Source organism: Phyllopteryx taeniolatus, chromosome 8 (assembly GCF_024500385.1).
Source record: "Phyllopteryx taeniolatus isolate TA_2022b chromosome 8, UOR_Ptae_1.2, whole genome shotgun sequence".
In the NCBI taxonomy this organism is placed as follows: domain Eukaryota; kingdom Metazoa; phylum Chordata; class Actinopteri; order Syngnathiformes; family Syngnathidae; genus Phyllopteryx; species Phyllopteryx taeniolatus.
This window is the reverse complement of record NC_084509.1, coordinates 14,470,714-14,497,449: the sequence shown is the minus strand read 5'-3', so window position 1 is coordinate 14,497,449 and position 26,736 is coordinate 14,470,714. Positions and strand designations below refer to the sequence as shown.

The 26,736-nt window shown below is 43.2% G+C and overlaps 3 protein-coding genes across 17 annotated transcripts in view; 1 reads left to right on the top strand and 2 right to left on the bottom strand.

Moving 5' to 3' along the window:
* The window catches only part of si:dkey-103g5.4 (uncharacterized), a 38,105-nt gene extending 28,066 nt beyond the window's left edge, over nucleotides 1-10,039 (bottom strand). For 3 of the 14 annotated variants that reach the window (XR_009789709.1, XM_061782000.1, XM_061782004.1), the window contains exons 1-6: nucleotides 8,571-10,037; nucleotides 8,335-8,497; nucleotides 7,941-8,129; nucleotides 6,440-6,614; nucleotides 2,520-2,650; nucleotides 849-1,025 (exon numbers count right to left, since the gene is read on the bottom strand). Coding sequence is in view for 11 of the 14 variants with exons in the window: in XM_061782000.1 (XP_061637984.1) it covers nucleotides 849-1,025; nucleotides 2,520-2,650; nucleotides 6,440-6,614; nucleotides 7,941-8,129; nucleotides 8,335-8,497; nucleotides 8,571-8,806 (1,071 nt within the window). In the remaining 3 variants the exon portion in view is untranslated. Of the gene's footprint in view, nucleotides 1-848; nucleotides 1,026-2,519; nucleotides 2,651-6,439; nucleotides 6,615-7,940; nucleotides 8,130-8,334; nucleotides 8,498-8,570 lie in introns of all 14 variants that reach the window. The other 11 variants (XR_009789710.1, XM_061781998.1, XM_061781997.1 and 8 more) reach the window with 10 other exon arrangements.
* A 197-nt stretch (nucleotides 10,040-10,236) lies between these two features.
* LOC133482186 (multiple epidermal growth factor-like domains protein 6) lies at nucleotides 10,237-19,656 on the bottom strand. 2 transcript variants are annotated; one of them, XM_061782008.1, is made up of 6 exons: nucleotides 15,981-19,656; nucleotides 13,321-13,547; nucleotides 11,838-11,999; nucleotides 10,951-11,130; nucleotides 10,671-10,791; nucleotides 10,237-10,575 (listed from the first exon to the last, which is right to left on the bottom strand). In XM_061782008.1, exons 1-6 carry the CDS (start codon nucleotides 16,105-16,107, stop codon nucleotides 10,466-10,468), a joined length of 927 nt encoding a protein of 308 aa, XP_061637992.1. In that variant the 5' UTR covers nucleotides 16,108-19,656; the 3' UTR covers nucleotides 10,237-10,465. The 2 variants fall into 2 exon arrangements, with proteins under 2 accessions (XP_061637992.1, XP_061637993.1); XM_061782009.1 differs by having other exon boundaries at nucleotides 13,321-13,544.
* Nucleotides 19,657-22,384: 2,728 nt separating this feature from the next.
* On the top strand, nucleotides 22,385-26,663 carry zgc:162608 (uncharacterized protein LOC100037332 homolog). Its single transcript, XM_061782007.1, has 4 exons — nucleotides 22,385-22,447; nucleotides 22,566-22,633; nucleotides 22,763-22,859; nucleotides 24,386-26,663. The coding sequence occupies exons 2-4, from the start codon at nucleotides 22,576-22,578 to the stop codon at nucleotides 25,176-25,178; spliced, it is 948 nt and encodes a 315-aa protein (XP_061637991.1). The 5' UTR covers nucleotides 22,385-22,447; nucleotides 22,566-22,575; the 3' UTR covers nucleotides 25,179-26,663.
* The last annotated feature ends 73 nt before the right edge of the window (nucleotides 26,664-26,736 follow it).

The following is a 26,736-nucleotide window of genomic DNA, read 5'->3' as shown; positions in this document are numbered from 1 at the left end:
GACTAATTATTTCGTCTTTAAATAAACGTGACATGGTGTGATCAATAAACTGTCACAGTTTAGCATATAGAGATTCCACTGGAGCAAACAGCAGAGAAAGAGCAAGAGGACAAGAGCAAGACAACACAGAGGCAGAGGAGCTGCTAGTAGGGCTGGGCGATTATGGAAATAAGAATCACGATTATTTTGATTGCTATTGAAATCAGAGCAGAGCAACTCCGTGATCCATCCGTAGAGATTTAACCTAAGCTAAAAGAAGCGCTATACTGATCGAGGAAAGACGACAATGTGGAGGCAGAAGAGTTACAAGCGGAGGTTCTGCACAATCCATTCATAGATATTCAAACACACTGAGGAAAGTGCACAGGAGCAGGAACCGATAGTGACTGAGCAAGCCCAGAGATTTATCCACTGTAAAAGCATCGCTAGATACACATGAAAGCAAACAGGAGGAAGGAAAACAGAGTAGAAGGTTAAAGAGTTGCTGGAAGAGAAACAAGTCCACCATGGCAATCCAAGTGGAGCTAAAAACAACGCTAGGAAAACAAGGAGGTGGAAGAGTTGCTCGCATAGCAACTGAGCAATAAGTCTATAACAATTCAACTACAGCTAAAAACAGCGCTAGACACACTGAGGAAGGCAGAAAGAAGAGGAAAACATAAGCAGAAAAAAGTTGCCTGGGGAGCAACTGCGCAATCCAACAGTAGAGATTCATCAACAGCTAAAATTGGGAATAGTAGCAATAGTAGCAAGAATAGTTAATATCTGGCAGATGGTGTCTTTTCAATCCGAATCAACACATTAAACCTGGTCTTTGTTAGACCTTATGTACTGTATATGAGATAAACCTGAAGCTGACTGTGGAGCTGCGTCCTCAGGTGTGTAGCCAAAGACCTCCTGCGGACCACCTCCTTCTCCACCTCTCTCCTCGTCTTGTCGTGAACCTCCCCCTTGCTCTCCTCATCCACCAAGCACGGGTGGAGCAGCCGTAGTTTCTCAAGAACGCCCTGGTAAAGCTCCTTGACCTACATTTACCGATTAAAAAACATCCCGATTACAAAAGGATGCATTGAGGTCTAATTGTATGCATTTAATAACAATCAAACTCAGTTGTAAAGATGCGTTATTAGATAGCACGTCTCATCCCTCCCCAGCTCGGACAAACCTAAGTAACACTAGTCAGACGAGCATGTTTCTTGGCATGATCTCCTTTTACCACTTTATTACCTCCGCTGTCCTGAGGGCTGTAACAGCAACCACTACTTGGTGGTCTAAACAAGAAGAGCACAACGAAGAGGAAAGGTAACATACAAAAACAGCCATATTCAGTGACAACCAACAAGAGAAAAGAAAAATTGTTGAGCGGGATGACATTTGAAAGAGGGTCAGAGGAGAAAAGGAGAGGAAATTGAGAAGTGATGGGATTAGGCCAATATTTGGTAAATACATGGCAACCTTTTCTCATTTTATTTAATAATTAAAAACAAATGCACTCTAATAGCCATACTAACTTTTTGTGTAGCACTTTTGTATCCTCATTAGATTCACGAATGAGCTGGAGCCTATCCCAACCGACTAGGGTCCGCCCAAGACTGGTTCCCAGTTAATCACAGGACACATGGACAAACAACCATTCACTCTCACATTCGCGCCTATGGACAATTTGGAGTCTTCAATGAACCTAATATACATGTTTTTGGATTGCGTTTTCAAAAATGGGCAGGTAATGAAAAGATTTACTCATTTGTTTAATTTTATACTTGATGGTTGGGCAGGCCCTCCAGAGACCCAGCTCTTTGCATCCAAACAATCAATACATTTTCTATAATATTCCCCTTTCAAGAGGACATAAATGTGTTAATCTGGTTTTATGTTGTCATACTAGCTGTAACAGTACAATATGGAATAATTTCATTATATTGTGAAAGGTAATAGAGATACAGTGCTGCCTTGAGGTATGAGTTTAATTTGTTACGTTTGCATCTCAGAACACGTATCTCAAATCATATATCCCCATTGAAATGAGTGGGAATGCAATAAATTTGTTCCAACCACCACAAACAAAAAAATCAGAAATCAAGTTTGTAACATGATTTTTGTAAGAAAAACTGCACCCAACAGGTATGCTGTATGCTGCTGTATAAACATAAAGTAATAACATTTACCTGCAAATACAGGAAATCATAAAACACAACGCTACTTAATGTATTATCCTTCCTCTTCTGTGAGCTCTATTGGCTCTTGGCAAACCAGCTTAAAGGCACATTACTGCCGCCAACCGATATTGTCCTTCTACTGCAAAGAAACCAATGTGACTTGATGGTGGCCAGATGTTGTGAAGTTTGCGACCACCACCTCCAGCTTGAGGTATGAAGCGCACTTGTATCTCAAATTTTTGCTGGTATCTAAAGACAAAAAAAATCAGCCAAGCGACGACTTGAACCTTGAAAAACCCATAAGTCAAGGTACTCATATCTCAAGGCACCACTGTACACTATGTGTACAGTAAATGGGCACACCTCGGTGGTGAGCTGCCCCAGGCGAGCGGTGACTGACACGCTGTGTTTGAGCAGCAGGTTGTAGAAAGTGTTGCTGCTGAAGGCCTCCAGATCCACCTGGTGCTCGTAATCCCAGAACTCCTCTGACGCCTCTGTGCCGATACAAACACAAAGAGGTCAACTCCACTAAAGCAAACCATAAACTACAAATTACAATTTCGGCAGAGATGAAATCGCAAAAAATTTGTACATTATACCCATGTACAAATTTCTCTCCTGTGAAGAATCAAAGCAATCTGACTGGATGCTTCACAACTGTCATTTCATTGCTTTTCTATCCATGATCTTGCTTTTTCTTTTCTTGTGGAAAGTCAAACATGTTGAAAAAATATATAATTATAATAGTATTTGGATTGAGAAAAGCCCATTATTGGCTCAGCAGAATAGGCAGCGCGTTGTTGGAAAAAAGACATTATTTTACTATTTTTATTTAGAATTTAATGTGGTTGATATTAACATAATTACATATACCAGTACGCAGTGAGTTTACAGTATGTAATGAGTGTCAATGAGTGTTTTAAATTGTTGCAAAAAAGACATTATTTTACTGCAGCTATTTTTATTTTTATTTGGATTGATTTAATGAGGTTGATATTATCATTAATTAGATATACCAGTTTGCAGTATTTAAATATTTTTGATTATTGATTATTGATCATTGAAAAATGATCTGACTTGAAATTTCACACACAATTTGAGAATTTTAAGGGTTTTAAATTGTTACAAATTTCAGTCGGGCTATTTTGAAATTGGTCTTTAAGTGTTCAATACAGTTCTCTTAAATGCACCCTTGCGTGACTGTGTTATGCAAGACACTGCAGAGGTGGGGAATTAACTCTTATTACCTGTCATATGTGTGTGTGTTCCGGGTTTTGTCTTCCCCCCCTGTTTCACACACACCTGCTCATGTGAGCATCTTCATCACCTGTGCCTCATTCACCCTAATTACCCCTTGTATATAACCTCGTGTCTCATTTCCTCTCGTTGCCAGTTCGTTGTACCTTGTCGTCGCGTTCCAGCATTCCTTGTTTCCACGTCATAGATTCACAGTAAGACCTGACCCTGTTCCGATTATCGACCTTGTCTCTTTGCCTCATGTTTTTGGATACTGTTGCCTCTCTTGGATTGCCTGCCTGTGTACCGACCTATGCCCGTCTATTAAACCTCTCTTTTTGGAAACTGTCAATTTGTTTTGGAGTCGTGCATTTTTGGGTCCTATCCTCTGTTCCGTTCATGACAGAACGAACTGGCCAGAACATGGACCCAGCAGACTCAGACCCGGTGCGCAAAGCCCTTCAAGCGCAGGGTCAACGCCTCGCGAAGCAGGATGAGCAGATTGCCGCCCTCCACCTTCATCTAGAGGGACTGTCAAGGAATCAGGACAATATGATGAGACAGGTGGCCTCGCAGTTTGAACTTCTTTTGAAATTTTTTCAAGAGAAGGAACCAGTGGGCACCACACCCAGTACTGCCACGGTATTTCCGGGTGAAGTAGTCACCATGCAGCCACCTGCCACCTCCGCTGCTGTCTGCCCACAGCTCTCTCGACCGGAGAGGTTCTCTGGAGAATCTGGGAACATTAAGCCGTTCATCACGCAGTGCGAACTCCACTTTGAACTGCAGGCAGCCGCCTTCCCCACCGAGCGGGCAAAGATCGCATTCGTCATTTCCCACCTGACTGGTCGTGCGGAGGCGTGGGCTACTGCTGAATGGAGCCGCAATTCCGCCGCGTGTCATTCATGGGCTTTTTTCGTCAAGACTATGGAGCTAATTTTTCAATTTTCCACTCCTGATCGTGAGGCAGCTCGCTCCCTTGTCACCTTACAACAAGGCAAGCGCAGGGTGTCAGATTACGCGATTGAGTTTCGCATTCTAGCAGCTGAGACTCATTGGAATAATCGGGCGCTACTCGATGCCTTTTTTCAAGGACTATCCCCCGCCGTCAAGGATCATTTAGTCCCGCTAGACCTGCCACCCGACTTGGACACTCCTAGCCCTGAAGATTGCCCCGAGAACAGGCTTTATGTGGTTCCGACCTTAAGGGGAAAAGTCATCCACTGGGCTCACACGAACCGAACGGTATGTCACCCAGGCATTTCCAAGACTCTATCAGTGGTCGAACAGCGCTTTTGGTGGCCTAATGTTAGGAGGGATGTTAGCGATTACGTCAATGCTTGCCAGGTATGTGCTGCTAACAAGGCCTCTCATCAACGTCCTTCTGGGGAGTTGCGACCCCTGCCAATACCACAACGTCCTTGGTCAGACATTTCCGTAGACTTTGTTACAGGATTACCGGCCTCTAAAGGCAATACCACCATTCTTACAGTTGTTGACAGGTTCTCTAAGATGGCGCACTTCATTGCACTTCCAAAACTCCCCTCAGCTAAAGACACTGCCGAGCTAATGATTAATCAGGTTTTTAAGTTCCATGGTTTCCCCAAGAATGTGGTGTCTGATAGGGGTCCCCAATTCATTTCGCAATTTTGGAAGGAGTTTTGTAAACTCATAGGTGCTACCGTCAGTCTGTCATCCGGGTTTCATCCTGAAACCAACGGCCAAACCGAGAGGCTGAACCAGGACCTGGAGACGGGGCTTCGATGTCTCGCTTCACAGGAGCCGCGATCCTGGTCTCAGAAACTGGTTTGGGTCGAATTCTCCCACAATTCCCTCCCCTCTGCATCCACTGGTCTATCGCCTTTTCACGTTGTGCATGGTTACCAACCATCTCTGTTTCCTGCCATAGCCCCAGAATCCACAGTTCCAGCGGCATTAACCTTGGTGAGACGCTGTAGGAGGACCTGGGAGCGAGCCCGCCAGATGCTGCTGCGCCAGGGACGGTCCTACAAAGCCGCTGCTGACCGTCGGAGGACACCGGCCCCGAACTACAAAGTGGGTCAGCGAGTTTGGCTTTCGACCAAAGATATTCCACTCCGGGTGGAGTCCAAGAAGCTCGCTCCCAGGTTCGTTGGGCCCTTCCCCATCACAAAAATAATCAACCCTGTCACCGTGAAGCTGAGGCTCCCAAGGTCTATGCGGGTCCACCCTACTTTTCACGTCAGCCTACTCAAGCCAGCCCGGGAGTCCCCTCTGGTCCCGCCTTCCAGGCCCCCTCCTCCCCCCCGGTTTGTGGATGGGGGCCCTGTCTTCTCTGTGAAGCGGCTGTTGTCATCTCGTCGGAGGGGCAGGGGGTTTCAATATCTGGTGGACTGGGAGGGCTATGGGCCTGAGGAGCGTTCCTGGGTACCGTCTGCGTTTATCGTGGATGATTCGCTCATTCGGGACTTCAACGTTGCGCATCCAGGGGCCCCAGGGCCATCTGGGGCCGGCCGTTAAGGGGGGGGGGGGGTACTGTCATATGTGTGTGTGTGTGTTCCGGGTTTTGTCTTCCCCCCCCTGTTTCACACACACCTGCTCATGTGAGCATCTTCATCACCTGTGCCTCATTCACCCTAATTACCCCTTGTATATAACCTCGTGTCTCATTTCCTCTCGTTGCCAGTTCGTTGTACCTTGTCGTCGCGTTCCAGCATTCCTTGTTTCCACGTCATAGATTCACAGTAAGACTTGACCCTGTTCCGATTATCGACCTTGTCTCTTTGCCTCATGTTTTTGGATACTGTTGCCTCTCTTGGATTGCCTGCCTGTGTACCGACCTATGCCCGTCTATTAAACCTCTCTTTTTGGAAACTGTCAATTTGTTTTGGAGTCGTGCATTTTTGGGTCCTATCCTCTGTTCCGTTCATGACATTACCTGTATGTACAATGTTCATACATGAACATTCTGTGTGTTTGTTGCAGGTGCACGTGGAGCAGAGGTTGCGTAATGTAGGGGCCTTCAGCATGTTCAAGTGTGTGTGTGTTGTTGGGGGGGTTCTGTGTACCATGTTGAATGGAGCTCAACGTCATTGTGGCCTGTTGTTTTCTGTGAATCTTCATTTGGGAGATCACCCTTGAACCCTTTGATGCATAATCCTCCATGTGATAGGACATCTGCCCCGAGTGATACCGTGCTCTGATTGGCTTCTTCTCTGGCCAACCATACTCATGGAAAAGGATCTGAAACGTGAGTTGGATCTGTTACCAAGAATGGTTAGCTTCCAAACACAGAATACCTGGTCCTTATACACTTCTAACAAAAAGTTAGAGACATTCAGCTTTGAGGTTTTTTTTTTATTTGAGTTTTTTTTAAGTGGACAATGTACAATTTACACTATGTACACTACACTACTACACAATGGGATGCTCGTGACACGCCGCGGGGGGCACAGTGAGCAAACGTGACAGGTCATGACTGCTGTGGATGCCAGACGAGAACTGTCAAAAAATTTGCCAAGGCAGTCAATTTGACCCAGTCAACCATAGTAAAACGGGGTGAATGCAATCTGTAATAGGATGTTTAAAAACTTGGAGGTGGCCCGTTTTGGGATGGGTGGCTTATGTATTCCCTTAGCATCTCACACTTGCCTTCTAGAACTCCTCTCAAGCTAAGCAATATGTTTATTTACCTACAGTGCGCACTGTGGCATACCTGTTTATAATGCTTAATGGTGGATGTCTGTGTGAGACAGACAGCGAGGACACTGCAATGTGTATGTGAATAACAGTCTCTTCTGTATGCTTTGGTGCAGGAGATGGCGCAAGAGATGGATTAGTGAATTAGTTTTTGACAGAAAAACAAACATTATCAAACATTTATTGAGTAACAGTATGTGCTGACACTGACACTGGAGCCAGGACCGTCAGGGGAGCTTCATTTGACTCTTCCGGGGCCACAAATGCGCTCGAAAGCTGCCCGGTGTCAATGTTTCACTGGTAGAAACCTTTGAAAGAACGTAACTGACCCCATCAGACCCTGATGGGCTGCGAGAGAACGCACTGGCATTCGTGGTAAACTGCGAGCCAAAGCCGTTGTGCATCTTTGAGCCTCAGGAACTCAGCAGCCCCTTCTCCCACTTCGTAAGACTCACTCACTAAGATATTCTCAGAACTTCTAAATGAATATGTTCAGTGTTTTCGTACTTGTTGCACAACTTTTCTGAATGGCAAAAGTCACACGAGGTGTTTGATCCATGAATCGTCCAATAGATTTCCAAGCACATCCACTTCTTTGCCTTTCTGTGACTCTTGCAGTTTCTGTATCTCTGTTGCAACCTGCTCATGAAACTGTGACACTCTGATCTCAGTGACATTCTTGTTTGAAGCCTTGCAATGGTGAGGTACTGTTCATCACTTATGTGTTGTCTTTGTCTCATTATGTCAAAATGGAAACAGCATGAGTAAGAGGATTGAACCAGGAACTGTATCTGTCAACTCATTTAGGTTCATCCTGAAATCTCACCTCAAAGCCGAATATCACTAACATTTTGTGAGTAGTTCACCAACCAAGACTGTCACGCATAAACACAAGATGAGCGCAGCTCCAAACAGAAGTCCTCCCGTCACCAGCCAGTCGGGATGGAGTAAGAGGTTTCTTCTCCTCCTGATGCCCACTCTGGTCATGTGGCGTGGAATAGTTGCGAAGAAGGGCCCTGGCTCATAACACTGACCACCCGCAGGCATCACCCGCACATACTGGTGAGGGATAACGGTGAAGGTCAAATCAACATAACCCACGGCAAGCATGGGGAGAACGTGCAAACTCAAAAAGCAAGATTAGAACCACAGACTTCATAACTGTGAGGCAGACGTGCTAACGACAAGATTACTGCGCTGTGCCTACTACATTGTTTCTGTCATATAACAACCACACATGCAATGCCAAGTTACAATTACTTACCATACGTTTGTAGTGATGGCTGCTGAGTTTAAAAACATACACTCCAGCCTGGTTAAAGACGAATGAAAAGAAGCTGGGAGGTGTCCACGACAGAGTCAGCTCCTCTTTTAGTTTTCTCAATGTACCCCAGTCAAAATCACTGTTCGTGTTGTACAGGTTGTCACTAACAAACAATGAAGATGAATAATCAAGCTTTATTTTGCAAAGAGACACGTTACACCATGTTGGTCACTTACATATCATACTGAGGATAGTGACGAGTGGTGACAGTGAACAGTAGAACATCACCCAGGTGGAGACATATTGTTGGGTTGAGAATTCCAGTGATGCTTTCCCTTGATTCTCCTTTATTACTCTTATCTATGCTGCCACCACCACTGCCGATATTTTTCATTGTGTGCATATCCAACTGAAGTGCAGAAGCTTCTAGAAAGAATATGAGAGACCTTGAATCAGTGTTACAGATCCTCATTATACTCGCTGGACACAACAATAAGTACGCCGAACCCGACTTAACTGTTGCACAGTGTGCTGGGTTCAGCAATTACTTTTCATGAGTGGCTGACCGCCGGCAACTAGTTTTTCTCCGATTAAAAATTTGAATTGCCGATGTAACGGCCAATCTAAAATGCCATGTCATGTATTTATGAGCATTCACAACAACAACAAAAATTGTTTCTGGGTATAAGCGAGTGTTTTACAATAATACTTAACATTTAGAATTCTCCGTTGCAGCGAGATGGTTGACAGTATTATTCCGCACTGACAAAAACAGCAAGAACTCCAGTGAGCAGAAAGGGTAAAAAAGGCTCAGTACTAGACTGATGGACCTAGTGAGCATGGCATGGTCCATATCAGGGGTCACCAACATGGTGCCCGCGGGCACCCCCATGAGTTGGCCGCAGGCCTGTTCTAAAAAATAGCTCAGTATGGGACATTGCAATTTTCTAGGAATGTTGTAGAAGTGATCATTTGTGAATGTAAACACTGGCAGAGATTTGCAGAAATAAAGTGAGTGTTAATTGTTGTGAGAAATCATTAACATGATCAGTGTATTCACAAAATGAATATCATTATTAATAATAACAATAGCATATTAGGATAGGTAATTTGAGCAAATGTGTGATTTCAGAAGTTGTATCTAACTGGTAGCCCTTTGCATTTATCAGTGCCCAAGAAATAGCTCTCATTTTCAAAAAGGTTGATGATCTCTGGTTCACATGTTAAGGATGGAAAATATTTGACTCATCCCGGTTACTGGGCGATCAACGTCCCGTTTTGGAGTGGCTGTCCGTTGTGGCTATGGCCAGCTCTCGGAAGTTGGGGCCACAGTATTGTGTGTCTCTGTGTGTGTTAGTATATGAAATGAATATATATATCATTTCTCTCGATATATATCATATATCATATCTCTTAGAGTCTGTGTATGTCATGGTTGTAGCCAGCGTCTCCAGTTGGTTCAACATGCTGTCACTCGCCTCTTAACTGGCGCACATAAGAAGGAGCACAGGTGTAACTCTTATTTTGGCCATCGTGCACAGGCTGCCTGTGCATTGTAGAGTTCGTTTGAAGAATCGATGTTTTCAAATCTCAAATTGGGCTACTCCATCCCTACACTCTTGCCCAGTGCCTTAGGTCATCCAATAAACTCCTCTTGGAAGTACTGATGTCTGAACGGTACCAAACTATGGAATGACCACAGGATGCGCATTAGACAAACACCTTCGCTGTCCATTAAAAAAAAAAAAAAACGCCTTTAAACCTATTTTTATTTCTTGATGTTTAACACAGCACAAAACTTGAGCCCTTTAGTGTGTGATTTGCTTTTATTGATTATATCTTTGTTATTGTTTTATTGTTTTTGTTATTATTATGTTTTGTTCTATTGTCTTATGTTTTATGGTCTAGTTTCATGTATGTACAGTGCTATGTTTCATCTGTGGTTGTTTTTAAAATGCTATATAAATAAAATTACACGCACCCACTGACTAACTTAAAGCCACACAAGCACGAAGTACGGTAGCCCTGAAGTGTAAAAAAAAAATAAAAAGCTGAATACTTGACTAGTGCTGGGAACTGGCCAGAGTGAGCTCTACTGTTTTCATGATAATATCAATTGCAAAGTGTTTTGTTATGTTAAACCCTGTGAGCTCGGAGCATCCCGCAGCTCGGTGAGTGACGAAATCAGTTGCTGAAGTTCGTCCGGTATGCCGCCATCGAGGAGGCCGAGAAAGCCCGCTTCTGCATGTAGACAGCACATGAAGACAAAGGAAAACTTGATATACACGCATAGAGAAGCACGACAATGAGCAGAAGTGTTTGCGTGTGAGGCCAACCGCTTGTCTGAACAATGTAGACAGGGCGTGAGGGGATAAGATGGCTGCCGCAATGCAGGTTCCCGTGGGAGTCCCACAGTTTAAAGAGCGTCTCCAGCACCATGCCAGAGACCCCCGACACCTGCACACACACAACAATACCTGTTAGCATCCGTAGGTTAACGAGACAAGAGAGAGGCTTGTTGTAAACGTTTACTCTTAATGCAGAAAAGAGAACATGAAAGTTTTGTGTGTACTGTCTGACCAGCTCAAACGATTTATTCAACTGCCTTTTGCCCACCTGACTGTCATAACGCAATACCAGTTCCAGTTCTCCTCTGGACCTGCACCGGAGCTTCAATTCAGTTGCAGGCCTTTTCCCGCATAGGCCCCCACACGCAGCTCTCCCAGGAGGCTCTGTGCACACACACAGACCCAGCTCTCCTTCGTATCCCTCATAGTCTTCTGCAGATGGACACACCTGTAGAAGAGATAGCAAAGATTGAAACTGATTTCGATGCACATTATCCCCTCACTCATACTCAGAAAGGATCATTTGGTGTTCTCAGCTGTGTGGATGGTTCACTTGGTATTTGGGTGAAGGGTTATTGGCACCGTGTGGGTGATGGTCACACAAATGGAACAGTGAGCAGTCATACTGGGAGACATTGTTAAATATTAAGAGATACACACAATTTAGAAAGTGTTCAAAGGATTTCAGACTGCTTAAAACATTGTTGATACACTTTTGGCAGCAATAACAGCTTTAGTCTTAACATCATAGTCTTAACATCATCAATAACATCATAGTCTTTTCGACTATGATGCCACAAACTTGGCATGCCTATCTTTGGTCAGATTCATCCTTTCCTCTTTGAATTAATTTATATCCATTTTGGAATCAGGCTATACCATAGATTGTGGAAAAAGTGGCGTGCAGCAAATACTTTCCAGATGCATTGCATGCAACAGTGAGGGGTGAATAGATGGAAGGGCAAAGGCAGTATGTTTTGTCGCATTTGCAAACAGCTTCTAACATACTGTATGGAGGATGCGTTTCCTGTCAAAGGGGAAAGCCTCAATATTTTACCTTTGCTCCACTTTGTTTTTACATTCATGTACTGTATATGTGTGTGTGTGTGTTTGCGTGCGTACGTGTGAGCATGTGTGCGTGTGTTATCACACGACCTGTGTCCTGCAGTGAAGTGACCACTCATGTCGGTCCAGACAGTCTCCATTTTGAGTGCGTGTTTTCCCATCCCTGCAGATGCTGTAAACTTTGTGTACACACACATCTTCACTGTTGGTCGGTTGATAGTCAAGTGTACATTGGCACTGCCCGTCGCTCCTCTGCGGAAAAGTCAACAATCGCACAATGAAGGCTCAGTTAGGAACGCATTTACAAAGTCAAACCCATGTTATCGCAAGCTCAATCTGTCTCTTGTAACAATACACAATTAAGCTATATTTCCCACAAAAGCTAAACTTAGTTAGTCAGACCTATTTGGGGATTACTTGAAAAACTGATTTTCTAATATGACACCTTACACTTGGGATGTTTTCCCGAGGGCTTCATACAGAAAAACAAAAACAAAGGACCACTTCGACATCCATTACCTTTCCAGGTCCCATGTCATCAAAATCTATTTTTTTCCACTGTTTGATGTATAACATAGGTCAAAATGATTCTGCAACCTGGTTTAAGTTTGTCGATTGCATGCAATAGACGATGAATGGCAAAAGGCACGAAAATGAGGTGATTACATTCCAGGCGTCGTGACGTCGTTAACGCTACTCATTATTCAAGTGCCCGCCCACTCAACTCAACTTTGGGAAATGGCTGAACAACAACGGTGTCTTATCTATGCAAAGCTAAAACTTGTACTTTGCATCACCTGCCAACCTCAAAGGAGGTGAGGAATAAATGGCTTCAATTTTTGAGGGGAGAAATTCCTAAACATTTCGGAACAAGAATTGTGCTGTGTTCGGCACATTTCATGGAGAATGACTTTGTAAACTTCGGTAACTACAGCTCTGCCCTTGCACTGAGTAGCAGTAGAATCACATTTCCCCATTTGATTCAGAACCAAAACAGGGATAATCTGTAGTAAAATGACTTCGGTTCAGCGCCATTGCGAGACCTGCTTTTGACGTTCTGTGTTTTCATCAGCGGTAGTAGTAGCAGCAGGGATTCTGCATTCATTCTTCTTCTTCTTGTTTGTCAAGAACAGATCCTATTCCAACATACTGGTAACATACTGGAGTCTGGTAAACCTTTGGATTATTTTTTGTAAAATAATCATGAGAATACAAAACAGGAGGCATTGTTTCCAGCCACCCCTTTTCATTATTTCTTCTTTTCATTAATATAGCCATTCACCGTCGCTCAATCCAATCCTTATGGGAAATACAGTCAAATCTAATTCTCCATGAGTGCAACACTGAGACAGGAAACAAGACCCTGCTGTGTGGAAACCTGATATACACGTCGTTCAGCATGATGCTACAGATTGTTAAGGTTTCTTAGCTGTGTTTCACTGTGCACCGTAAAAACTAAACACTCTCAAATGATAGCAAGTGCTGAAAGATGAGAGTTAGTTTCAGAATAAACAAAGGAGTTTAGGAGACAATACTCGATCGGCATCCTATTGCTGGACAGAAACATTCTTACCTGGAAGTTCTGTCCCTGTCCCGGGCAGACACAGGTGTCCTGGCCAGACAGAGGCTGCTGAGCCAGAGGTCCACACGGGAGTGATGCAGATAGACCTGGTCTGGGACAGTAATGGTGAGGAGGGCACTTTATACAGCTGTCCAGGGATACACTGTCTGCAGCAGGCCCATAAGTTCCCCTTGGACAAGGGATTGGAGTGCCACTACCCTGTAGGCAGTAAAAACCTGCTGGAAACGAAAGCATTTTGACGACGAATGCATTTCCTATACGAGCACAATAGACACACAATCATCACAAGCTCAGTTTCGACAGAGACTGTCAGAAGGATATTATTGATTTATTATTGTGGTTGTAATTTGTCATGGCATAGAACTCCACTGCATCAAATTGAGAGCTGTATCGAATATTTTGACCCTTTCATATAGCTCAGACATAAGCTACCGGCCCGCGGGCCACTTCCGGCCCAGACAGCAATCTTGTCCGGCCCACGAGATCAACTAGAAGTCAGCATTACATTGGCCCGCACAACGGCATCAGCCAAACATGTGTACGTCATTCCATGAACAGCGTCTTCTATAGAGTGCTCAGTGTTGGGGGTGTGGGGATACGACAGTTAGGTACCAGTTTCAAAGGCGCCACATGGCTACTAAGGCACCTGCTAGTGCATTTTAAATACTAGTAACTGTTACTGCTAATTTTGAAAACTCTGTTTGTTGTCGATTGAATGAAGACGCATTGCTGAAGAACTGTAAAGAACCCTGTAAAGTGGAAATAAATGTCTTCTAAATTTGACACACCACAGAGAACTGTTTTAAAAACCCAGCCAAATGTGAATGATAAAAAAAAAGGTCATCAAGTATATAGAATGAAGCTTCAAAATCGTGACAAATCAAGCCGTTGTGTTGCGGGGCCAGTAGCTGTCAGAGCCAACTTAAAAAAATATAATAAATAATAACAATTATAAAAGATAAATATAAAATGAAAACATTCAAGTACAACCCCAATTCCAATGAAGTTGGGACGTTGTGTTAAACATTAATAAAAACAGAATATAAATGATTTACAAATCATGTTCAACCTATATTTAATTGAATACACTACAAAGACAAGATATTTAATGTTCAAACTGATCAACTTTATTGTTCTTAGCAAATAATCATTAACTTGGAATTTTATTGCTGCAACACATTCCAAAAAAGCTGGGACAGGTGGCAAAAAAGACTGAGAAAGTTGAGGAATACTCATCAAACACCTGTTTGTAACATCCCACAGGTGAACAGGCCAATTGGGAACAGGTGGGTCCCATGATTGGGTATAAAAGGAGCTTCCTGAATTGCTCAGTCATTCACAAGCAAAGATGGGGCGAGGTTCACCTCTTTGTGAACAAGTGCGTGAGAAAATAGTCGAACAGTTTAAGGACAATGTTCCTCAATGCACAATTGCAAGGAATTTAGGGATTTCATCATCTACGGTCCATAATATCATCAAAAGGGTCAGAGAATCTGGAGAAATCACTGCAAGTAAGCGGCAAGGCCGTAAACCAACATTGAATGCCCGTGACCTTCGATCCCTCAGGCGCCACTGCATCAAAAACCAACATCAATGTGTAAAGGATATCATCACAGGGCTCAGGAACACTTCAGAAAACCAATGTCAGTAAATACAGTTCGGCGCTACATCCGTAAGTGCAACTTGAAACTCTACTATGCAAAGCAAAAGCCATTTATCAACAACACCTAGAAACACCGCCGGCTTCTCTGGGCCCGAGCTCATCTAAGATGGACTGATGCAAAGTGGAAAAGTGTTCTGTGGTCCGACGAGTCCGCTTTCAAATTGTTTTTGGAAATCATGGACGTCGTTTCCTCCGGGCCAAAGAGTAAAAGAACCATCCGGACTGTTATGGACACAAAGTTCAAAAGCCAGCATCTGTGATGGTATGGGGCTGTGTTAGTGCCAATGGCATGGGTAACTTACACATCTGTGAAGGCACGAGTAATGCCGAAAGGTACATACAGGTTTTGGAGAAACATATGCTGCCATCCAAGCAATGTCTTTTTCATGGACGCCCCTGCTTATTTCAGCAAGACAACGCCAAACCACATTCTTCTGTTACAACAGCGTGGCTTTGTAGTAAAAGAGTGCGGGTACTAGACTGGCCTGCCTGCTGTCTCCCATTGAAAATGTGTGGCGCATTATGAAGCGTAAAATACGACAACGGCGACCCCGGACTGTTGAACAGCTGAAGCTGTACATCAAGCAAGAATGGGAAAGAATTCCACCTACAAAGCTTCAGCTTAGTGTCCTCATTTCCCAAACGTTTATTGAATGTTGTTAAAAGAAAAGGTGATGTAACACAGTGGTAAACATGACCCTGTGCCAGCTTTTTTGGAACGTGTTGCAGCCATAAAATTCTAAGTTAATGATTATTTGCTAAAAACAATTAAGTTTATCAGTTAGAACATTAAATACCTTGTATTTGTCGTGTATTCAATTAAATATAGGTTGAACATGATTTGCAAATCATTGTATTCTGTTTTTACTTATGTTTAACACAACATCCCAACTTCATTGGAATTGGGGTTGTAACATGTATGCCAGATTAAAGAACGGGCATTCTTTTCTCATCTCTGCTATAGTAGATAAAACACAGTTAAACATACCTGGTTGACAGGATTGCCTCTCTTGGACATATTGGCTGATGTTACCCCCATAAACACGATGCAGAGCAAAGGAAACAAACAGCCGCCAAAGACACCTCATGAGATTGTCAAGGCATCCTCCAAGCATGGCGACTACTGTATATCCTAAATTTAAAGCTACACCCTGTTAGTTGTAGCTCGGCACATTGGGCCACAAGGCTCCGTTAATAGGAAGCAGACGGAACAAGTGAGCTAGTGTTTCGTCTGCATGACTTTCATTAGCATGCTGAATGATTTATAGGGCCTCAGAGGTAATGTGACAGTGACAGTGCATTCGGAGAATAGAATGTATCACATTGCTCTATTTGTTCTACTCTGTGCGACCAAAACTGATTAATGATTTGGCGTGTGGATTTGCTTGAAAGTAGTCTTTCTGTACTTTTTCTGTAATGGTGCATTCCCTCCCCCCCAAAAAACAAAGCATTCATCCATCCATTTTCTATACCGCCAATCCTCATCAGAGTCAGTCTTCATTTAAAGACCACAAAACGAAAATCTGTTTTGTTTCTAAATACATTAAATATGTATACATAATAACAATAATAATAATATATTAAATTCCCCTTATGAGCCATGAGACAAGGAAGTATCATCTGTGTATTTGATTGACAGCTGAAAGGTCCGGGGAGGCAGGATTATCAGAGCTCTCAGTGACACGCCCACAGCGTCTGGAAGCTGAAAGAATGACTCAGTTTTTGACCATTTTGAAGCCTGATTTCACATTCTTTGTGATTTTTCTTTTTTTTTTTAACCCATTCCAGCTTGTTAGCAAGTCTTTTCTGTGATGTGTCAAATTTACCAGGCATTTTTCTTTGTTCTATTTTGGGGGTCTTTAAAGGGAAGGTTTGCAATTTTTAGCCTCACTTCACTAATTCCCCCCACTCTCGAATCTCTAACCAAAGTGCCCCCTTCAGACGTAACCTCTTTTAGATGTACTGGGGTGCGCTGGTCCACGAAAATACCCACACCGGGTCTAACCAGCCTCCTCACAGAATTGTGCCACAAGCCATGCTGGATTTACGCCAGTCATCAAAACAGAGTCCTTTGAAGTTGTATTTTTTGGAAATACAATCAATCAAAAATCAAATCCAGATAATCAACTCACCACTTGAGCAGGAATGCTCAATGCTTCTGAATCTTCATCTGAGATCCCTTCAATTTGCTTCTGTTTGTTAGTTCTATTTCCATTTGTTGGCAAATGAGGGATGGGCATTTTTTGTTTGTTTGTTTGTTTTCTGGAGGTGGATATCCCGCCATGATTTCAGCAAAGCACCGAAAGCCCAACGTGACAGGTCAGCGCAAGGCTGCAGGGGTGTGCCCGTGAGTCCACAGCAAATAAGTGACACCTCATTAGTCACATCTTTTGTCTCTGAGTGGTTGTTTTTTCTTGGGCGTGGTAGTTTCTTAAAAATCATTATAAGTACTATATGAGGCCAGAGAGGGATGATTCTTTTTCACAGATCATTTCTCGTGTACTTTTGTAAGGTCATACTGGCAGTTTTAGCAAATATGACAAAATTGTCTGACAAGTATATTTTTTGAATTATTATTATTACTTTAAGCTCTGCCCACCAGAAAGACGCCAGATTGTTCCTTTGTCTTCGCTGTTTGCTAGGCTGCATTAAGTTGAATACTGTTTCTAGTTGGATGTTTTTTCTACTCCTGTTTTTCCCCTCCGGTTTCCTCCCACCTCCCAAAAACCTGTATGGTAGGTTGATTGAGGACTCTAAATTGCCCGTAGGTGTGAATGTGAGTGCGAATGGTTGCTTGTATGTGCCCTGCGATTGGCTGGCAACCAGTTCAGGGTGTACACCGCCTCCTGCCTGATGATAGCTGGGATAGGCTCCAGCACGCCCGCGACCCTAGTGAGGAGAAGCGGCTCAGAAAATGGATGGATGGATAATAACAATAGCATATTAGTATAGGTAATTTGAGCAAATGTGTGATTTCAGAAGTTGTATCAAAGTGGTAGCCCTTTGCATTAATCACGCCGCCTCTCGCCCAGAGTTAGCTGGGATAGGCTCCAGCATGGCCGTGACCTTAGTGAGGATAAGTGGTACGGAGAATGGATGGATGGATGGATGGATGGATGGATGGATGTTTTTCCCCTTAAATTCTGGCATTTTCCTTGCTCTACTCGCTGTTTGTCTAAAATTTGATTGCTCATCTCCTTAAATGTTTGTTCTTCTTTTGTTTTGTACTTTGTTTTACTTATTCCTTGGTAGCAGTTTTTGTGTGAACTCATCAGTCGCACTTTTCTTCTTTTTTTTAAAACTCTACTAGTTCAAGCCTTTGATTTACTCTTTCAACACTGTGTTTGCTTTATGGTCCGACTGGTCGCCTTTCGTGACACTTTCGGACCATTTTTTCTTCATTTAATCTTGGAATGTGGGAGGAAGCCAGAGGACCTGAGAAAACCCACGGAAGCTCGGGGAGAAACTGCAAACTCCGCACAGAAAGCTGAGATTTCAACACTGAACCTCAAAGGCAGACATGCTAACCACAAGTTCACTGTGATGGCCGAAACTAAGTATTATTTATATTATTTATTTTGAGCATAATTTAAGGCCAATATTACTCCAATGATACAGTACCATCAAACTTGGTTGAATGGATGTGGTCTGTGGGTTTAAATGCATTGTGTAAATCAACTATTTCCACCTAATCTAGGATTATACTGTGATGTGTTCTTTCCTTGCTACACTCTAACCTGCAATCTTGCTTGTTTATATATTAGGACTTGCCATTAAATGAATATCATTTTCATTCTTCCACCATGTTTACTCACTAATGGTGACACCGCAGTCAAGTTTTGTGCTGTACACATTAGTGTGTATTTGCGTCATGAGGTTTTCTTTATCTGTACACATAGTGTAAAGCTGTAAATGCTGAGAAATCTTCTCTGCTTTCAGTTAAAAAAAAGAAAAACCTTTATTTTTTTTCCACTGAAATGTTTTTCACAGAATGATTTGACCTGCAAACAGCTGGGAGTGACTGTATTACACAGTGACTGTGTGCATAAAATAACAAGGATCAGGTTAATACCCTTTGCTCCATATTCCAATGACTTTTTGTGTTCATTGCAGAAACTTAAAAAAAAGATCAAGATTTGTTTTTTTTTCCCCCCCCAGACATATCAGTAGCATGTGTGTTGTGTACAATTGGCATCCAGAAAGGTGATAGTAGTGATGCTTTAATGCACATGGATGGACTACACATATCTCTTGTTATTGTGTGGACCAGACTTTGGACCACTGCTTTAACCTAGATAGTTCATCATGGCAGCCGTGGACTATGACTTTGCAGTGACGAGTTGTAGTTTACCGAAGACTACCCTTTCACCTACTTACTCAAGTCATGTTAGTCTGAGAACCACATCTGTTACGGCAGAACATTTAATGGCGTTGTATTTGTGCAAAAGTGCAAAAGTCCTTTCACATAATCGTCATTGTTCATTGATTTATTTTCTCTTTTGTGCTTGTGCAAGTGATTTTTAAAACAACGTGAAGCAACGTGTCTGTTTCGCCGACCACTTTACGCCAAAGGACAATTTCTGCTATGAGCTGCATGCGCTCTAACCAGAATAAGCCAATAAATGGCTCTGCTAAGTGATACCCTTGTGACTAGCAATCAAGAAACAACTTAATTTGTTTACATGATTACTTATCACAGTAGCATATACAGTGGAAGTGAAGATAGCCAGGTAGGTTTGACGCAGGACTGTACTATTCTGCTGTGACTCAAATGACAAAGAGAAATAAATACTCTCATAGAAGTAACAAACGCCTGATTTTTTTTTTTTTTAATGGTTTATGGAGAATGACACAAAACCTTGTGATTAGATGCAGAGCTCCAGACTCTCTCAACACTCTCTTCAGTGAGATTGGCAAATTTGGGACAAGAGGAGGGTTTTGGGGGTTATCGTTTGAATCTACTGGTTTCACATAACTATTGTAAACAATTAATAATGCCAAAGTAGACTATCAGAGCTTACTTTTGTTTTAAACCTATTTTTGTGACCGGTGTAATTTTTGTGCAGCGGGCAGCCTAACTGTACACCAGGGGCGGGTTAGATCGGTGTTTGTGATTTTGTAGCCCGGGAGATACGAGAGTGGATGGGCTGCGACACTGTGGGTGTGTTTACAGCCAACAATCAAAGGGGCTCCTCTCATTTCCTTTAAATGCGGTACTGCCAGTCTTGACAGAGACCTCTCTGTGTGGAAAAGGTGTAATCGCAGCTATGCGTATGTGAGTGGAGCATTGTCACTGCTCTTGGACAGTGTGGCAACAGACAATGCGAGCGGGTACCCTCATTAAATACAGAATGACCGCTGGCAACTTAAATGTATGTCAGTGGACCTCAGTATCTGTCTGCCAGTGTCCTGATCAAATTCACCATAATCACGTTAGACCAGCGGTCTACCTTGAGCCAGCACTTAAGGCCTCTTTATACTCCCGCGCTCGTGCGGTCAACGCATCATGTGACCGCCACATTGGGCCGCGCGGGTCCCTATGTGGCACTTGACGCGCACACGGCGTAGAATGCCGCGGAGATCATCTCTCGTGATTGGTCCGTTTTAGTCACATGCTGTGATGACGTACTCGGCTTTCCCCTTGGTTCCACATACCACCTACGCCGCCGCCTTCTTGATCGATTTTGCAGTATAAATAAACGTATCATCTGGTCATCTCTGTCCATTTGTTCTAGCAGACACTGTTCCACGATCGCCATTGTTGTTGCTTTCTTCCTTTTTCTGGAAAGTAAAGTAAAAACAACTACCGGAAATGGCTATAAAATGCAGAAGGAACTCCACCCTGTGGTGGAGAACTGGAGCACATTTTCAAAACAACGCGCGTGGGTTGCGCTCGAGTATAAAGGCAAATTGCGTGCGGGATAGCCACAGTGACATCAGCCCAGTCGCCGCCCGCACGAGTATAAAGAAGCCTTTAGATGTGTTCTGAACAGGTGTAAGTTTAGACCGACTTTCTGCCATCAAATTGTGACCTGGCCAGGGCGCACCCAGCTTGGCACTGTGAAACTGGCACAGCGAGCCTTGTGCTGACATGAAAGTCAGGATACATCAACATTTGTACCCCACCAAAGATGCGCCGTTTATGAAAATAGAACCCTTCATGTGCCAGAGGAGACAAATACTGATAATGAGTTGCACTCATTCTGTGAGGAAATGGTCAAGGCAAAAAAAGGCAGAAAAAGATGTATTTTCAGGCTGCAAATTATCGACAAAACAATGAAAATGGGAAGAAATGTGAATATTTATTTTGCAACTACCTTTACAGTCTATGCTTCAAAATGTTCTGCTTGTGCCCCTACAATTTTTGTTAGGGGCCACTATGATATAAAAAATCAATCAATCAATCAATAAAAAGTAAAAGATGTCTGGATCCCTGTTTAGATGGATGGGAAGATTTAGCTAATATTTTGAAAAATACTGGAGTGCAACTATAAATTGTAATAATAATAATCATCATCATAATAATCACAATAATAATAACTAAAGCAAATCTACTCACCTGAACTGCAGTGCAATAGCCTTGTGGTCAGAACAGCAGTCTCACAGTTCTAAGTTTCAGGATTCAAAACACATTTTCTGTGTTCTCCCCGTGCTTGCACAGGTTTTTTCTCAGTGTTCCCACTTCCTCCCACAGTTCCAAACATGCATGTAAGGTCAATTGAAGACTTCGAATTTTCCATCAGTATGAATGTGAGTGTGACTCCTTGTTTGTTTAATATGTGCCCTATAATTGATTGGGTTCAGTTCCAGTTCAGGGTGTACCCTGCTTCTCAGCATAATTCTGCTGGGATAGGCTCCAGGTCACCCATGACCCTCATGAGGACAATGCACAATAGAAAATGGAGGGATGGACTAATTTCCAGTAAGAAAGATTCAATGAACTGGACTTTAATATTTGCTACAGGGAGAACCCTTCCATCGAAGAGAAAAAAAAAACGTGAAACGGGGGGGGGGGGGGGGGGGGGGATACAGTTGAACAAATGCATGATGCCTTTTAGTGTACAAAACCTGACTGCGGACAACTTATTGTTGAACCTACTGCACTCAACTTCCATCTCATTCGTACATAATGAAATGGACAATAGTTGTGTAGTCATTACATAACATTAGATTTGCAAAATTCTTGTTTTATCTTCACGCTTATCATAGAATTTAAGGATTTTTTATCTGAAAATGGTGTGACCTCATTGAATATCTGTCCATAAAATTAAAGTTTAGAATGGTTCATCTGTGTGCAACGTGTGTTCGTGTGTGTGTGTGTGTGTGTGTATGTGTGTGTTGTTCTCTGTCATCTGTGTGACTCTCCACATGTTGACTGTTGACACAAGCTGATAACACGGCCCTTCAAAAAGCGGACTGTGGGGAGAAGTCACTCTATAGACCACCGAAGCTCAGGTAATGACCACCAACTGTTTCTCTGCCTTTCTTTGATTAACAATACAGAATGTACGAAGAAAATAAATGGCAATTTTCACAGCACAGTCATGGAGTTAATGTATTCTATCCTCTGCAGAAAAGAAAACATGCATTCAGGAAAAGTGATCTTCACCATTTGTGCCTTTGCAAACTTGGCACTTTCAGGTACTTCCCCGAAATAACCCTTAATATAGTGTATTTTGCATGCATTTTATATAATCGTTACACGCTAATGCCGTGTTCTGATAAATATCTCTAGCACATTCACAAAAACAACATGAATTAATTTTCTAGAAGCTTACCCGCCCCATCGTGACACCAGGGAGGCGAGCTGGACTGATTCCAAGGCCAATGATGCTCATGCCAAGTCAAAACTCACAAAAGAAGCGGAGTAAGTTTACCTCATTGAGGGCATTATACCTTCAAATCTGTCCGGTCTATTGGGTGTACTTGTGTAACACTGTGTTAGTGCCCCCCCCCAGACCTAAATGGATATGATGTGTCTGAACTAGTCTGGCGGCACGGTGTACAACTGGTTAGCATTTCTGCCTCACACTTCTGAGGACCAGAGTTCAAATCCGGCCTGGCCTGTTTGGAGTTTGCATGTTCTCCCCGTGCATGGGTTTTCTCCGGGTACTCTGGTTTCCTCCCACATCCCAAAAACATGCATGGTAGGTTAATTTAAGATTCTAAATTGCCCATAGATGTGAATGTGAGTGAAAATGGTTGTTTGTTTCTATGTGCCCTGCGATTGGCTGGGCACCAGTTCAGGGTGTACACCGCCTCTCGCCCGAGGATAGCCAGGATAGGCTCTAGTACGCCCGCGACCCTAGTGAGAATAAGCGGTACGGAAAATGAAAGAATGAATGAACTAGTCTGTCAAAAAGATCGATCTGCACCTCCCTGTTGACTGGATGTATCATATGTGAGTGGACTAGTCTGTAAAGAATTTCAATATGAACCTCCAACCACCAACGCAACCCCACCATCCACCCCACAGCCCCCACTCCGTCGACGATTCTATTCCGGCAATACCGCCCCCACCCCACGCCGCCTCACTAAAAACGGGCTACAACCGCCACTGTGCTGCAGGTGGTGAAGCCTGGTTAAATGGGAGTTGGCCCAGCTGTTACACTGTTGAATCATGGATGGTCCCCTATATGTCAAAATTGACACTAAACCTTGTTGTTTTGTTTTTTTTTCTAATCTGAAAAGTATGCCTTTATTCATTTCTGACCATAGATTAAAAATTACCAACATTTTGGTTCTCAGTGGTCCAATTGCTATGGTCGAATAGTTATACAATATCAATTTTAATGAGCACCTGGATACGTTGTAACAGCTTAGCTAATGTTAACAACTGAAAAACTATAGTTTATCCTGTTTTTTAGATTAGTCAGAGAATTTTTGAAGGCTCGTGGAGCTTGCATAGAAAATGCAGGGGGACATGATGGGCAAACATGATAGGCCTTGATTGCCATAGATGCCTAGCGAGATCTGCTCTGATGTCAACTCTGGAGTCAAGCCCGGCAGGAGAGCTTGATTCCACTCTCCTGGGGCCACAAACATGCTACAAAGCTGCCCGGCGTCCACATTTCATCGGTAGAAAACCTTGAAAGAATGTGGCAATTTATGAGGAAACGTACTGGCATCAGTGGTAAACTGTGGACCGAACTGTAGTGCCACCCTACTCCTATTGCGAAAGACCATGAGAGAAAAAAGGCCCCAAATCCCATGGTGCACTACATTTGGGGCAATTAGGACTGGTCGTAATAGAAGTGTAAACATAGAAAATTACGAAAACAAGCAGCGCCGTTGAAGCCACAGCAGAAAACAGTTGCTGTTTATAGTCTGAATTTTACAGCAATTATTGCCCATCCATAAACACATACTGAAACAGAGTGGTTTGTCCCACAGTAAGATCTACAAGAGCCTCATAGATGACAGCGGCCTCTACAACCACGAAGATGAGTACAAAAAGAACCCAGTGTCGGAACAGATGCAGCGCAAGATCCTCGTGGAGTCGGAGCGCCTGCGCGCGCGTCTGCGTCAGGAGCTGGCCGAGCTGAGGGAGAGGCTGGCCCCATCCCCGGCTCACCTCGCTTCCGCGCTGGCCAGCATGAGGGAACACTTGGGCCCGTTCACCCTGCAACTCCACAACAATACCCACAGCTTATGCCACCAGCTCAGGCTGTACCTCCACGGTCCGGATGCAGCAGAGGCCCGGCAGGGTCTGGTTGTCCACCACTGGATGACGCAAACTTTGGAACGGAGCGGCTCCAATCTAACTGATATCCTGGCTGACTTCATGGCTAAAACCAGAGAGGTGACGGAACGCCTGAGGGAGATGAGTGAGGCAGAGGCAGCAAACGCGGGAATCTGGCAGCGATTTAGCTCTAGGCTAGGACGGGAAGTGACGTCACTGAAGGCGGAGGCACAGAATAGTTTGGAGACTCTTAAAGTACAGCTCGCTGATCAGTTGGAAACTGCGCAGCCTCTCAGTGCCATGGTGGAACACTTCTGCCAAAATGCAGCGCAGCAGCACCAAGACTTCCAGGCCAGGATTGAGACTCTATTCACGGGAATGGAGGAGGAGCTGGAAGTCCAGTCCATTTCTTCCTATTCTGAACACTCTGGTGGCTCGTTGAAGGAGGACTTCTTCATCAAACTGTCTGCTCTCATCCAGGACATTCTGCATTCAGTGCAGTGACACAAGTCACTATCGCAACTATCACCTGAGACACCATCACTTAACAATTTGTTGTTCAGCACATTGTTGGCTCACAACATAGTGCTGAACCCGTACATAGTGATAAAGTGTACTAGGTGTGTTAGAAAGGTTCCAGGACTGGTGTCACAAAAGAAGTATTTCAAATCCAAACTAATAAACTAACTAAGTTTCCTTCTTCGAAGTAATTCCTCTGTAGTCTGACGCGCGTTCACAGTCTTCTCTGCCACACCTTCATACACTCCTGGTAGGATTCTTCCGAGATCCTGCGCAGCTCTGTCATCCATGCCATCTTGACATCATCCACGCCTTTAAAACCAGTCCCCCTTTATGACCCCTGGAACTTGGTCAGCAACTGTCAGATGTTCAAGGCATTGTGAGCGGGCGCATTGTCATGGTGAAGCAGCCACAAGTCGTCCTGCTACAATTCTTGACTCTTCTCGCGCACTCAACGAAGCAAACATCGCAGGATCTCTTTGTAGCTGCCCTGGTTGATCATCTGGCCCACAATGAAGGAGAAAACTTGTAGTTTGTGACAACAGTCCTGGAGCTTCTCTGACACATCTTATCATATTTGTATTCTATTTCACTGTGTGTGTCCTCACAAGAATTTAGTAGCATTTTCCTGCATACATATTTCAGAAATGTAGTTTTTACTTTTTTAGTTAGTTATTCAAATAATATCCCCTAAACTGAAGTTGAATGTAGTAGTATTTTCCTGCATACAGAGAAAAATTAATAAATAAATAAAGTGGCATATTTCACAAATTTAATTGAAAAAATGTTAGTATTTTTGTGTATTTTTTAGTTAGTTATTCAAACAATATACCCTAACCCAGAGTTTCTCAAAATTAAAAAGGCACAGATGGATTTTTGATTGCTGTCTATAGTTAAGTCATGCCTTCGTGAATATTATGACATTACATGATGTTTTTTTTTTTGGTAATAAATTTCTAATATGGGTCGGGAGCGTCACTGATGGTGTAGTGGTACACTCGCCTGGCTTTGGTGCAGGCAGCGTGGGTTCAGTTCCCACTCAGTGACGGTGTGAATGTTAGTGTGAATGGTTGTCCGTGTCTATATGTGCCCTGCGACTGACTGGCGACCAGTTCAGGGCGACCCTAACCAGGATAAGCGGTGTTGAAAATGGATGGATGGAAAATGGGTCGGGAGCTTAAAAGGTTTTGGAAGCCATGCCTTAGCAGCTTTACAATTACATATTTTATGAATTATTATTTTTCTTCATGTTTTTTGTACCATTTTATACTAAATCCTTGTGAGTTTAGGCAGCATATAGCAAACATGTAGACATGTGTTATGTCAAAACATAGCAATTTATTGACGTTTGTATTGTTTTATTATGTAAAATATACCTGGACCAAAGAGTAAAGAACAAACTTTTTTGGTATGTCAGTAAATGTTGTGAAATATTTTCTATATTACTGTAAATAAATGCGTGAAAACTCAGTTGTTGATTAATTTTAATCTTGCAAAAAAGGAGATATTGTCCCGTGCAAAGGCATAGAGTGAAGTATAGTAC